The sequence below is a fragment of the Mesitornis unicolor genome, unplaced genomic scaffold, assembly GCF_000695765.1.
Source record: "Mesitornis unicolor isolate BGI_N332 unplaced genomic scaffold, ASM69576v1 scaffold8414, whole genome shotgun sequence".
NCBI lineage: Eukaryota > Metazoa > Chordata > Aves > Mesitornithiformes > Mesitornithidae > Mesitornis > Mesitornis unicolor.
The window spans coordinates 27,319-40,182 of NW_010178027.1; the positions used below are offsets into that span (position 1 = coordinate 27,319).

General features: G+C 48.3%; 1 protein-coding gene across 1 annotated transcript in view; it reads right to left on the reverse strand.

Moving 5' to 3' along the window:
• Positions 1 to 11,669, reverse strand: part of LOC104538928 (FERM domain-containing protein 4B-like) — a gene marked incomplete at its 3' end in the record, with an annotated part of 28,241 nt that extends 16,572 nt beyond the window's left edge. Inside the window, exon 1 of the mRNA XM_010182309.1 lies at positions 11,508 to 11,669. Within this exon, the coding sequence (XP_010180611.1) occupies positions 11,508 to 11,669 (162 nt within the window). The remainder of the gene's footprint in view (positions 1 to 11,507) is intronic.
• Between the last annotated feature and the right edge of the window lie 1,195 nt (positions 11,670 to 12,864).

The window sequence follows — 12,864 nt, forward strand, 5'->3', positions numbered from 1 at the left end:
GCAATGTATTTAAAAGAACAGCAAGGGAAGAACAGGCAGGCAACTTTACAGCTAATCCCAAAAAATCAGGAAAATTAATAGGAAACAATCAGTGCAAATCTGCCACAAATATCAAGTCAATGAAATACTTCATCCAACATCTGCTTTCCTTGGCAGAGCACAGCTAATAAATGAGTGTCTGGTGGAGCCACGCTTATCACTGACAGCACTGAGCCACTGCAGCTGGGTTATTACCACACATGGGCCCGTGGTGATTTTTCGTTCCAGTGCAATCCCTTGGGAACCCAAGCAGAACAAAGATCCTGGGGGATCAGAGCACTTTCCTGATGCCCCCCAATGGAGGAAAAGCTGTGCTGAACCCCAAAAATGCACTGCCTGTAGACAGCAGCGTCCTCTGCCTTGAGGGAGTGGTACCCACCATGACCCTCCTGTGACCTGTCCTGACCCCAACCAGGAGCTCGGAGCCAAATCAGTTAAGCTCCTGCTTCTTTGCTTAAGTCTCTGTGACACGAATCTCAGGAGATATTCAGTGCAGAGCTTCTGACTGCTTTTCCCCCACCCCAGATGTCATCCCTGACCCACCTGAAACAAACTCAGCTTTCCCTGTTATGGGAATACAGAAGACTAAAAAATACCCCCTTAGAGTTTCCCCACCCCCATAGACCCACACCCTGCCCTTGCTACCTCTCTGACTCTCCCCAGCCCAAAAGCTCTCACCTATCTCTTCGATGGCTTCTCACAGGCTGCTCCTCCGTCCCCTTCACCTCACTTCTTGCTTCTCCACCACCTCCCTGCTCACCCCTGAGTTGGGTTTTTGAGGCAGGAGACACAGGCAAAGCAAGCCCTGACCAAGTATCTGCTATCCTCTCCACGTCCTCCAAGGGCATCTTGCACCTCTTTCCTCCCTGCTCCATCAGGGTCCTTGCACCCAGCTCGACCCCCATCCTGTTCCTATCCTCCCCTTGGACTTTTCCTGCCACTCTCATGCTTGGCAGCAGCCCCTCAGGAAACCCAGACACCAGCCTTGAACAGGCATTACGTAAACAGGCAATGGAAAAACAATTATTGTTTAAAAAAGGGCTATATCACAAGTCCGTCTGAATTACCTTTAAATTTGTAACTTTAAAAAAAATGCAGAGAGCAAGCAAATAAGCCAAGAAAAGCCTGAAATCCCAAGCTCTTTGGAAGATGTCAAGGTCACGGGTATTTGCTGAAGAGTGGCATTTCGGTGGCAAGGAGCTGCCCTTCCCAAACACCAACACCTCGCCATGCACTGGGGGGTCTGACAGACTGGGACAGCTCCACTCTCCACTTTTAAAGCCAAACAAGCTCTCCAAATCAAAAGCTCTTTCTCAACAGCCATTAACAAGCTCCTCCAGCACTGCTGCATCCCCAGTGCCAACCTCTTCAGCAGGTTAGGGATTTTTTTTTTTGGGCAGGAGGATAGGGACCAAACTGATGAGCCATTTAATAGTTACTCACTGAAAGGAGCTCCTGTCCCAGGCACTGACCGCCTTTCCTCAAGACTTGTGAATCTGCGCTTTGTTTGATTTAAATAATCACATCTTAGCACAGCCTATAGGGGCCATCTCTGCAAATGTGTTTTCTCTGCAATCCAAAATTAGAGATCTGCGTTCCAGCTGCAGCAAAGTTGTCAAACTTGGATTTAGCACTTTCCCAAAGCGGCACAAAGGCAGGAAAAAACAGCTGTAAGTGCTGGGAGCAAGCAAGCAGCCCCTTATCTCCACCACAGAGCGCAAAGGAGGCAAAGAAACTTTTACAGACTGATCTTTGAGGGGAAAAAAAGTGGTGCAAGCGAAAAGGTTTCAGCCTGCGCTCCCAAAGCGCCCCAAAATAAAGTGACTTTGCTGTGTGCAGCTTTCTGGCTGCCTGCTTCCCAGCCCTGGGTGATGTTTCAGGCAGAGCACAACATAACGGCACTAAACAACGCTTTTTGTTGCTGCTCTGCATCAGAAATTAAAATATAGCCACTTACCTCCAAGCCACACGCCCTGCGTGTTTAAAAGGACTGAAGAAACCCACGCGGTACTCAACAGCGTGCATGTAACAAACCTTCACATCTTCTGTACGTTCAAGTTGGGGGAAGAAGGGAGACACGATCCCGGACTTCTTCCGTTGCCATATAATCTCAAGGAAGTGACCTTCACGTTTGTTGCTTTGATTACAAACTCAAACAAAAGCCTTTCCAGTGTGAGTCAGGGGACACGAGAGGTTGAAACGTGATTGTTAAACATGGAGGCGAGCTGGGAAAGCAGCACGATTATTTTTTTTCCCTTCGTAATGTTAACTCCTTTATTATGAAACAAAACCAGCTAAAAAACCTCAACATTTACATAGCACAAGGTGCCAGCCCCAGGGCAGCGAGACCCCTCGCTGTGGGACCACAGGTCCCTGCCAGCCTCCCTGTGCCACAGACGAGGACCCCCACACCAGCAGCTCTGAGCATGGTTGGGCGCTGCCATTGTCCCCCCCCAGCTCTTCCTCACCAAGGGACAGAAGGGACCTTTGTACTAAAAGTTGGCACAGCACTGAAAGTTGAAGCCGCCTCTGCTTCCAATGCCTGGGAGCGGCAGCAGAGAGGCTCAGCCACCCATCTGAAGGTACACAGGTAAATGAAGATACCCAGAGCTCGTCTTCTCAGCACACCCACCCTCATCTCATATATCCCCATCCTCCATAGTCCCTTGCTGTGCCGGACACCTCCAGGTACAGCGTTTCACTGCATTTCCCAAGCTCATTTCCAAAGCACAGCTCTGCTGCCTCTGGTGGGGGCTACTGCACATTGGGGAGGGAGCTGGGAGTGTGGACAGAGTCCATCTGAACGTTTTCTGGGGTCGGGGTTGGTCTACAGGAGCATATCTACCTGCTCTTCTACTGCTCCCTTTGCAGGGCTGCTTTTGCTGTGCAAAATACAGAGTTATACTTGGTATTATATATTATATATACTATATATTTCCTTCTCTGGTGCATCAACCTACAAGGCTTCACACATCTCTGGGCTTTGACACAGCAACAGTTTCAGAAAACTGAAGAACTGTGCACCCAAATCCAGGAGGCTGTAACCTCCAGAGCTCCAACCTGGCCTCCAGGCAGGTACACAGGAGGCACAAGATCTAAAATTTACCAGTTTACACATGCAGTTACTTCAAAATCTAAAATCCAAGCTTGCTCCTTCATAGATGCAGCTCGGCATTATTAATTTCCTTTTATGTGAGGCAAGTATGGGTACCCGAGCTTGTAAATTGCAGCACTGACTCACATCCTCTGGCTGCACAAGTTACGGTAAGAAGACTGATGCCAAAACAACACAACCCAGGACCACGGCATCCAATAGAGGCCAAGGGGAACATCACCAAATGCTACCAGAGTGGTGAGCAGCTCTGGACACACAGAGACAACCTCACCTATGCGTGAGAACATCCTCTTCCCTTTAGCTGGATGCTCTTTGGGTATTTATGCTCCCACCTGAGCAGTCAGTATGCACAGAGAACAAATGATCAAAACATTTCCACCTCTGTTTTTATAATCCATGGATCTATTTTAATAGAAAAAAATAATTTCACCTGGAACAAAGTAACTTGCTTTTATTAGAATGGGAAGCAAGGACCTCGGGGTCCAACTTTTGAAAGCAGCACTTCAGAGACATGCAACTCCTCCGAAAAGGAGGCTCCTTGTACTGAGAACTGGAGGCCAACACCAGGCTCCATTAAGCTAAAGCCTAAGCCTTACTGGTGCTGCTGGAAAGAGAAGTGAGGCTGCCCGGTCCACACCACCAAGGAGCCCGAGTCAGCCCTGCTCCCTTCACCTGGGCACCAATGCTGCCTCCATAAACTCCCAGCAACCCAGACACCTCCAGAGTGCAACTCAGCCACCCCAGCCACCCAGTAGGTGCCAGGTGTCCTCTCCTTCTCATTTAATGCAGAGGAATCAGCTTTGATCAAATATCCACCTCTTAAATAGTTGCAGACAAAGACTCCCCCCACTTCAAGTTACTTCATAAAAGTTAATACTCTTTTGTAGCCATGAGAGTACAAAAGCTCTCCATGCAAAGCCCAGTAACAGTTTCATGAACAAATCATGAGCTGGCCCCACAGCAGGCAGGAGGATGCCAGGTTAGGTCTGTTCCAGCACCAGTGACCTAAGGGATGGCAGCTAAGACAGTTTTGGGAGAGTATTTTGAAGTAACAAGCTTTTATGCATCTCCAAAACACAGACTCCAAAGCCCGAAAATAGGATGGAAAACAGACAGTGAATCATCTTTCCTTAGAGAAATGACGTGAAGGTTACCTGGGTGGTGCCAACTCCTGCCCTGCTGGGATAACCACAGGAGCAGCTGGAGGAGGGGAAGAGCACAACTCCTCAGAGGACCCAGGGCTTCCAAACACACACAGACCCGGGCTGTGCCATTCAGATCTACTCTGGGCCACAGGTAACTCTTCTAAACAATAAAAATTACAGTTTAGGAGAAATACAGCACACTCTCAAGAGGTTCCAGCAGTGAGACGATGCTGAAGCAGCAAGAGCTGAGCAGAGGCAAGTCTCTGCTGCTTAGAGGCCACCAGGAGAGCTTGGAGCTGGGGTTTGGGGATGGCAACACTGTGACTCCTCACCAAAAGGGACATAACCCTACAGCACAGCACAGCCTCTCTGGATGAGGTGACCAGATGCAACGTGCTTGATATTAGAATAGAGAGGAATTGCTCACTCCCACTTTCGCTACGGCTTAGCAAACCCCAACCTGCACACCCAAATGCACCTGCCCAACCAGACTCCCAATAGGCTTCACCAATGTGCCTGCTCTGCCAAAACAACTGTGGCAACCAGACACGTCCAGTCCAGCATCAGCCAAACAACTTCACACTCAGCGCCATGGGGACTTCTTTGCCTAGGGCAGTCACCTTTCTTGGAGAGGCTGTTCCCCTCATTTCTTTTCCTGCCTACCTATAACCTCAGTTTCCCTCTCCTGTTGCACTTCTGTTGCCTTTTTCCTCCTCCCCATTTGTTTTCCCACACCTTCCTGCAAGTTTGTGCTCAGTTTAGAGGACTGAGAGTGTTGACCTATAACCAAAATGGGGTCAGAATGATTATTTTTATGCTCTGGTCTCTCATCTCACTTCTCGTCCTTGCCCAACCTGTACTTTTCATGATAAGCAGTTCTCACGCTGCCCTCTCCTGCTCTTCCAGTCTCTGCGCTCCCACCCTCCAGCCCTTGGCTATCCTCTCCCACCCAAGCCAACACCCTGGCTGCAGGAGATGCCAACAACCATGGCCTTCTCCACATCACCCCACCTAGAAACCACTGACCCAACTACAGGTAAACCCAGGGTGCTCAGAGCACAGCAGATAATTAGCAACGGCCACGCTGTATAGTGCCACATGCCATAACTCCTCCATCACCACTCCCAGCACCGCTGGCACCACACATTTGGACCTGATGGCGAGCAGGAGGATGAACACTGGGGCACACACCAGTGGGACACTGGGACAGCACCTATCCCACATCAGCTGCAAAACCAACCACAGAAACATCAGTCTTAAATCTAATGGTGCTTGGATTGCCAGCGACGGGTTTTAATGGCCAAACAGCAGCGCGTTCAGGCTGTTTCAGCATTTTGATGCCCCTTATTCTCCCCACCTCTCCGTCCCCAGCACTGATGCATGTTTAAATGAATGACAGACCAATTAGCAGGGAAAAGTGTCCGTGTGTATTTGTATGTGGGAGGGTATTTAAGCTAATATATTCCAGCGCTGTTAGCTTTATCCTCTTTGCAGTCTCTGAGAATGACCTGGCCTCCATCTGCACCGAAGATTAGTAGAATTACTAATCACTAATTATGACTCAGAGGTTTTAAGAGCCATGCAGACTGTACAAGGGTGGCCTGATTTTCAGAAAATGAGGGGACAAAGATAGCAGTGTTATTTTAAGCACACGGACAGTCCATCCAAGATTGCAAAGAGCTGCAGTGACAACGCGAGCAAAAGGAGTGACAGAAAGCTAAACACTCAAAGGCAAAAAACAAAGGATGGAAAAAGAAGCATGTGCCTGAAACACTTGAATTGCCTTTTCATAAGCCTCTTGTCCTGTCAGAGCAAGCTGGCCAGCCTCTGCACAAGGCCAACATGGAGATTTATCCAGAGAAGTTCATGCAGCGATACCTTTGTACAGGACCCTGCTTATTAGAAGCGGCGCCAGCGACGTTTGAAATCCAACGTATTTTGTGAACTGCGTCAGATGGAAGAAGGAAAAAAAATATTTATCCAGGCCAAAGCGGTTCGTGAATAGAAGGCACTGTTTGCAACTGGCACTGCAACACCCTGAAGGAAATGAGATGAAGTTCACAGTCTGCTTGTGAAGTTCGTCTGCTAGGGAGGAGGGGTCCAAAAATCACATTTTTGTTTGAATAAACTCTCTCAAACATTATATCATGAGCTCAAATGGAAATATGTCTGGCAGAGAGCTTTGGAAAGCTGCTGCTGGAAGCACGTAAAGCCAAGTTTAACTCTAAGCTGCCGGGAAGCAGTGCCCAGATCCAGTCCTGCTCTCAGCTCTGTGAGGGGCTCTCCTGAAGCCCCAGCTGCAGAGAAGTCTCTGTGTTTGCATCTCAAGGGGTTTCAAGCAGAGCCAAAGCAGTGTCACAGCATTAGACCAGATCCCTTCAAAAGAAAAACAGCTGGATGGAAGTAGCCGGAGAAAAGCTTTTCTAGACCAACTGGCAGCTCCCAGCGCCCAAGGTTAAATCTTTAAAGGCTCACATATGCAGCTCCTCTAAAACAGACTTCAAGCTCCCTGTGAAAGCCCTGACCCATAAGGATGCCTGTGATGCTTCCTCTCAGCATTGCTCCTGGGGTTTACCTGGTGCAAAGCAAGGAAAGCTCTGCCCCGACAGCACAGCACTCCTCCCTCACCATGCCAGCACCACAGCTCTATCACCAAGGAAAAAGGCATCTCCAGTTCTGCTGTCAGCGTTTTTCATAACGAGAAGTTAAGGTGTGGTAGCAGAGGAAACATGGTCCCCGCTATCCAAACTACGTTAGCACCATAGGAAACAGAAGTCAACCGCTTCCTCTCTTGCTCCTCCACCCCAGGTGCATATGGGATGGACACATGTACAAAGCTTATTTATTGTGCTACGCCAGCAAGATTCTTTTCACTTCACTCAAAGGAAATGACCTTTCAGAGGTTAAAAAGCACTTTGTCCAAAAAGCCACGTGAATCCAATTTACACTTGTACACCAGAGGTTGTTGGCCACATTGCCAGTGTAACTAAATAGCTTAATTCAAAGAGATGCTCCCATACCCAGTTTCATGTCCAGCAGACATTAAATCACAATACATCATCGTATTCTGCAGGGATTTTGGGGACAGTTTGCCTGGTTTCTCTTTTCCCCTTCACAGTGAGCAGACCAACAGATGTGCACTTTAACTCTGACACTAAAGCATTCACTCGACCAGTTTTTAATTTATAAGAAGTTAGTTGCATTATCAAATGGAGTGTTTCTTTCATGCTTAAAGCATAAGGGCTAATGAGGAATGATTGTGATGTGGGATGTATAGGTGAAAATTGGTATTCGTACCTCAGGGGAAGACGGGCACCAAAGTACAGTAGCATTGGCATCCCAGTGACAGGCCAGCAGCAACACGAATAACTAAACATGGGATAGAGGTTGATGCTGAAAATTTTGGCTTTGCCACTGCTTATTAAGTTCATTTATATAAAAAAATCCACTTTCTATTTTACTGCTCTATCATTAGCTTTAAGACAGGTGGCCTATAAAAACCAGCATGTGGAGAGCCACACAGAATAAAGCCAAAAGCTTTGTTTTGGAAGTAGCATCAGGACACCCAGAAGGGCCATGCTGTCCCATTGCGGGCACCAGGAGGAGCTCTGGGAGGACACCCAAAGCCTGACTGTCAGGCCAGAGTGCTACATGCCAGACCTGCACAAGAAAACACATCCTTTGCTCCTTTCCCTCCTAGGAAATGGGTACCCTTGGATGAAGGCATCTATACCAAATTCTCACCTAGGTTTTTTTCCAAGCTCCATATATTGACATGCTGCAGTTAGAAAACAGATCTGTGCCAGCTCTTCCATCAGCTGTCTCAGCAAGACTCTGTCTTTTCTAGGACAGGCTTTGAGATGCTCTCTGCCATAGACAAAATGATGTTCCCTGGCATACAACCCAAGACAGGATAAATTCACATACTGTGCAACCCTCCTCCCCTTGCATGGGTCCAGAGGTTATTTCAGAGCAAAACAGACACCCCATCAGCACTTGGGCTCACAAACTCCTCCAGATGAATAGGTTCTGGGCAAATGGGACATCCCTTCCCCTTTGGCAGATGTTGGCAAGCACCCTGGAGCAGAGACTAGCTCAGGGAATCACCTGAGCTTGGCTTCCAGGGCTGGGGCTGCAGTCGCTGCACAGGTGAACGGGTGAAACAACAGCCTATGAGACCTTGAAGGGTCCCACACGAGAAAGAGAAAGGCTACAGAGAAGGTGACTGATCACAGCTGGTTTGTTCTTCTTGTTGTTTGGGGTTTTCCTCTGTACTTTAAGCTGCTAAGCCAGGTGAAGGCTTTACAGCATCACAGAGGATTTCAGCCCATCCTGACCAGGCGACTCTGACCATGTGACAACCTCAGCACTGAGCTTTGAGAGCCCAGCGTGGACACATGAAGGTCTCAGTGGCATCTCCACCCAAGCTCAGGTCTCACATGAGGCTACCAAGCCCTGTGTATGTAAAGAAGGACCAAAAAACCCCCATGATCGCAAATGACAAACTTAGAAACCCTAGGAAAAGAAATCCTACTGGCTTTCCTTTCACCACAGTGTGCTGATGATTAAAGAGAGACCTGCTAGTGCCTAACTCACCCCAAAACAGCCACTGACCCACAAAAACAACATTAACTTCAATTATGGATCAAAGCAGAGCCTCCAGGGCTGACCAGCAGCACAAGTGCCTGTCACCTCACCCTGTCCTGCACGTCCCTTGCACATAGCTCAGGGACCAAGGTCTGATCTGTTTCCAGATTTGTTACACTGTGCACAGCCCAGGGAGTCCTCAGGAAGGGCAAAAGTGTAAGTTCAAAAGAGTCTTTATATACAGCCTGTGGTATTTTTCACACCTGGGATATGAACATGGAAGAGTTACAGAAATATGAACATTCTTGATGAAACCAAGGTGGGAAAGGGCTTTGTCAAGCACCTGTTCAGGTGCCAATATTAATAACAAAACAAGGCAAAAATGCACTTACTTGTGGCTGCACTAACTACAAAACTTCCTCCTAGCAAAAATTTGGAAAGACAAATATAATCCCTGGCAAGCAGGAGTGTCATTACACCCATTTTACAGATCAAGAACAGGGGCACAGAGAAAGAAGATCATTTGCTTAAGGTAATACAGAATCTACAGTAATGATGAGACCCAAAATCTCATGTCCAAGGTTAGAGCCCAGTCCCATAGACACTGCAGCATCTACCTCCTCACAGAAACAGCCCCATGGAGAGCTCTGCTCTGCATGCTACTCTCCTGTAAACTCGGGTAGCTCCAGCTCTGGATGTTCCCATAGCTTGAAGTGTTAAAAAAAAAAAGGAGAAGAAAAACAGTATTTGATTCAACCTCTTACAGTGCTCTCATATCCAAACAGATCAGTGACATTTAATGCTGTGTGCTCAGTCCTGCACACACCGGACTCAGCCTGTGGTTTTAACAGCAAGGAGCCAAGACTACAGCACAAAAAGCCATGTGTTTCACGACCCAACGAGGAAAAGCTGCGGGGCGTTTCTTCAGCCATCTCTTGAATGCACCCCCACTAGGAAATTCCTGGTGTTAAAATGCAAGAGCCACCTTGTTTCTGCCCAATTTCATCTCCCAGGGATGACCCTCGGAGCAGTGAGCATGGAGCAACAGGTCCCTGTGTGTCCCCAGCAGCCTGGCTGTGACAAGCTATGGGCAGAAGTGAGCGGGGAAGGGGCACTCCCCATCCACCTCCTTGGCTCAGGGGCCACCTGGAAGGATGACAGAAGCACCAATCTCTTCTTTTTACCTATTTTCACATCCCCACTTCAGGACACACACACAAGTCAGCCATACTTTTCATAAAGACGGTAAGACAGGTTATTCCACCAGCAGTCACTAGGACACAGTAAGTTTGGGCAAAGATACAGGCACACTTTGTTATGAAAAAAAAAAAATAAATCACAGAATCTTTTCACTTCAAGCCAACCGTCAGAGAATCACAGCTGAATGGGCTGAATACAGCTGTTGTCAGACCTGGTCCTTACCGAGACACTATTGGGAGGGATGGGGTCTGCCTCCATGGGGATGCAATAGGAAGCAAAGGCAGTCAGAGCTCTGCGCTCAACATAAACGGACTCCAAAGATAGCACCCACACAGTACAGCGGTAGAGAGATTTGATTTATAAAGGGAGCCAAGAGCTCTTCTTCAGGTCAGTAAAGGTGGTCAAACAAGGAGCAATGATGCCTGTACTCCTGCATATTCCCTAACTATACACGATCCATATTCCTCAAGTGTCACATGTGTCACATATCACAACATGCTTACATCCATTATCAGTACAAGATGCCAAGTTGCATTTGAGGGCTTGGAAGCACTTCTATCACCATAAAGCTGTTCTTCCACTCCCAGGCATACCTTAAAGCTAAAGAGCAACAGATCTCCTTGGGATTAAATAGGTACAGATGTCCTTTTAGCATGACTTTCCAATGAAAGTTACGTCCTGATGCTTCTGGAGAGCTGTTTGCTATGAGCTGTGTCATTCTCTGTATTGCAATACATCAGGGAGAGGGGAGAAACAGCTTTGAAATATTCAACGTAATCTAGCAAACACGCACACTGACACTGACCAGGCACACATCACAAGCTTACACAAGACAAATAAATACAGACACAAAAATAAGTAACTGCCAGCAAAAACAGACTCCAAAAAGAGTGACACCACCCTAACTGCAACTGGATACCACAGTAACCACGAGTATGAGGCTGGGTTTTTTGCCTGCAGGACAGAGAGCCTCCCAAGAGTTGTTTCAGGACCTGTTGCACACACCCCCCCCCCCCCAAATAGTGATCTCTTTTCAATCTAAAGCGTTCACACACTACAACACAAATCAAGAACAGAAAAAGCTACAGCCAGGACGGTGACAGCAGCGAAAGGAGCTCCGAGGGGCTGCAATCCGGGGGCAGTAAACTGCTGAAACACTTGATAAACATATTTACCATAGAAAACATCTTCCCCAAACCCCGAGTTTAAGGCAGAGGCACAGCTATTAGGCTTCAGCATAGCCCCCCTGATGATAAACCTGCCACGTATCTCCACAGGGGACTGTGTGAGCCACAGCCCTTCACGATGCTCTTCACCTCACCCCATCCGATCCGCCTCACCTGAGGTGAGCAAGCACAGGTCCATCAGGCAGCACGGTGCTTTTTTAACAAAACCTAGAGCCATAACCGGTCTTTTTTTACCTGGTAGACATCCCGGAGGCCGCACCATGCTCGCAGGGCTTGCCGGCATGCCCGCAGCCGGGCAGCGTACCACCTCCTCAGCGCGGCCACCGTCACCGTCCAGACCAAGCGGCTGCCGCTGAACAGCACATCCTCCACCCCGCACATGAACACCGAAGCCATGAGCCGCTCCGCGATGGGAAAACAATATCCCCGTCCCTGCTGGCTCCCGCTGGCTCTCGCTGCCCGGTTCAGACGCCTGGCATGACGGCAGCTCGGCTTTATAGGGCGGGAGGAGGGCAGGGTTGTTGCACAGAGCCAGGGTCAAGCCTTAAAACAAACTCCTCTTTCAGGGCGCTTCCTGGGCAGGTTCCCAGCCATGCCCCGGCCGGCGGCGCCTGAAGCGGAGCCAGCGGCTGCAGTAGCTCAGCCCCACCAGCAGCTCACACAGCAGCCTTGTCCTTCTTAGCAGCTTATATAAATCTCTGCTAAGCTCCAGTAGCTACCACTATGTTTTCTAATTAAATTTTAACCCTTTTGCCATATGCCCTGACAGCAACCCCACTTAAACGCCGCAGGAGGAGATGGAAACGGCTTGCGAGCAATAATCGCCGCCCCACTTCAGTGCTGGCTCTTTACACAGCTCCCACAGCATGCCCAGCGCTATCTGCCGTACAGGGAACAACGCTGCCATCGGTTCTTTTTTCCCCGGCTGAGCCCGTGCTTAAATTACACACTAGAAATCCTATTTTAAAAAAGCACCTTCAGGAGCCAGACAGTAGGAAAATAAAAAGCATCAGAATAGCTATAGAAATAGATGCACAAACTTCTCTTCCAGCTCAGATCACAGCAGATGCCCACAGTGCAGAGCCATCTCCGTGTTCCACACCTTTCCCTTGGTTGTTGCATGGTGCCGATTTAATGCTAACACCTACTAAAGGGATGATTCTGCTCTACTCTTTAACATAGCTCCATTATTGCAGTGCTTATTGCAGGAGAAAAACAAAGCTGCCTGGGTGAGCTGAGGTCCTCACAAACAAATAAACACTGAAATAACAGCCCACAAGAGACTCCAGCATAGTCAGTATGAAGTTAAGCAGCATCCTACCCTTCTAAGGCATAAACTCTTAATGCCGCTAAGCTGCACCTTTCATTTGTGAGCTCTTTCCTATTAAAAGCTAAGGGATGGCAGAAGTCAAAGGGCAATTAATCTTTTTAAGACCCCTTAGAGGATTTGACATTTCCTAAGCTTTTTGGGAGAGAAGCTGGGGGGGGGGGGCACATGGCACCATCAGCACCTTGTTGAAGAACCTACTCCAAGAGCAGATTTTTGGCTAAAACAATCAGCAAGACCAAACTCTGCAAAAGTAATCCCTCT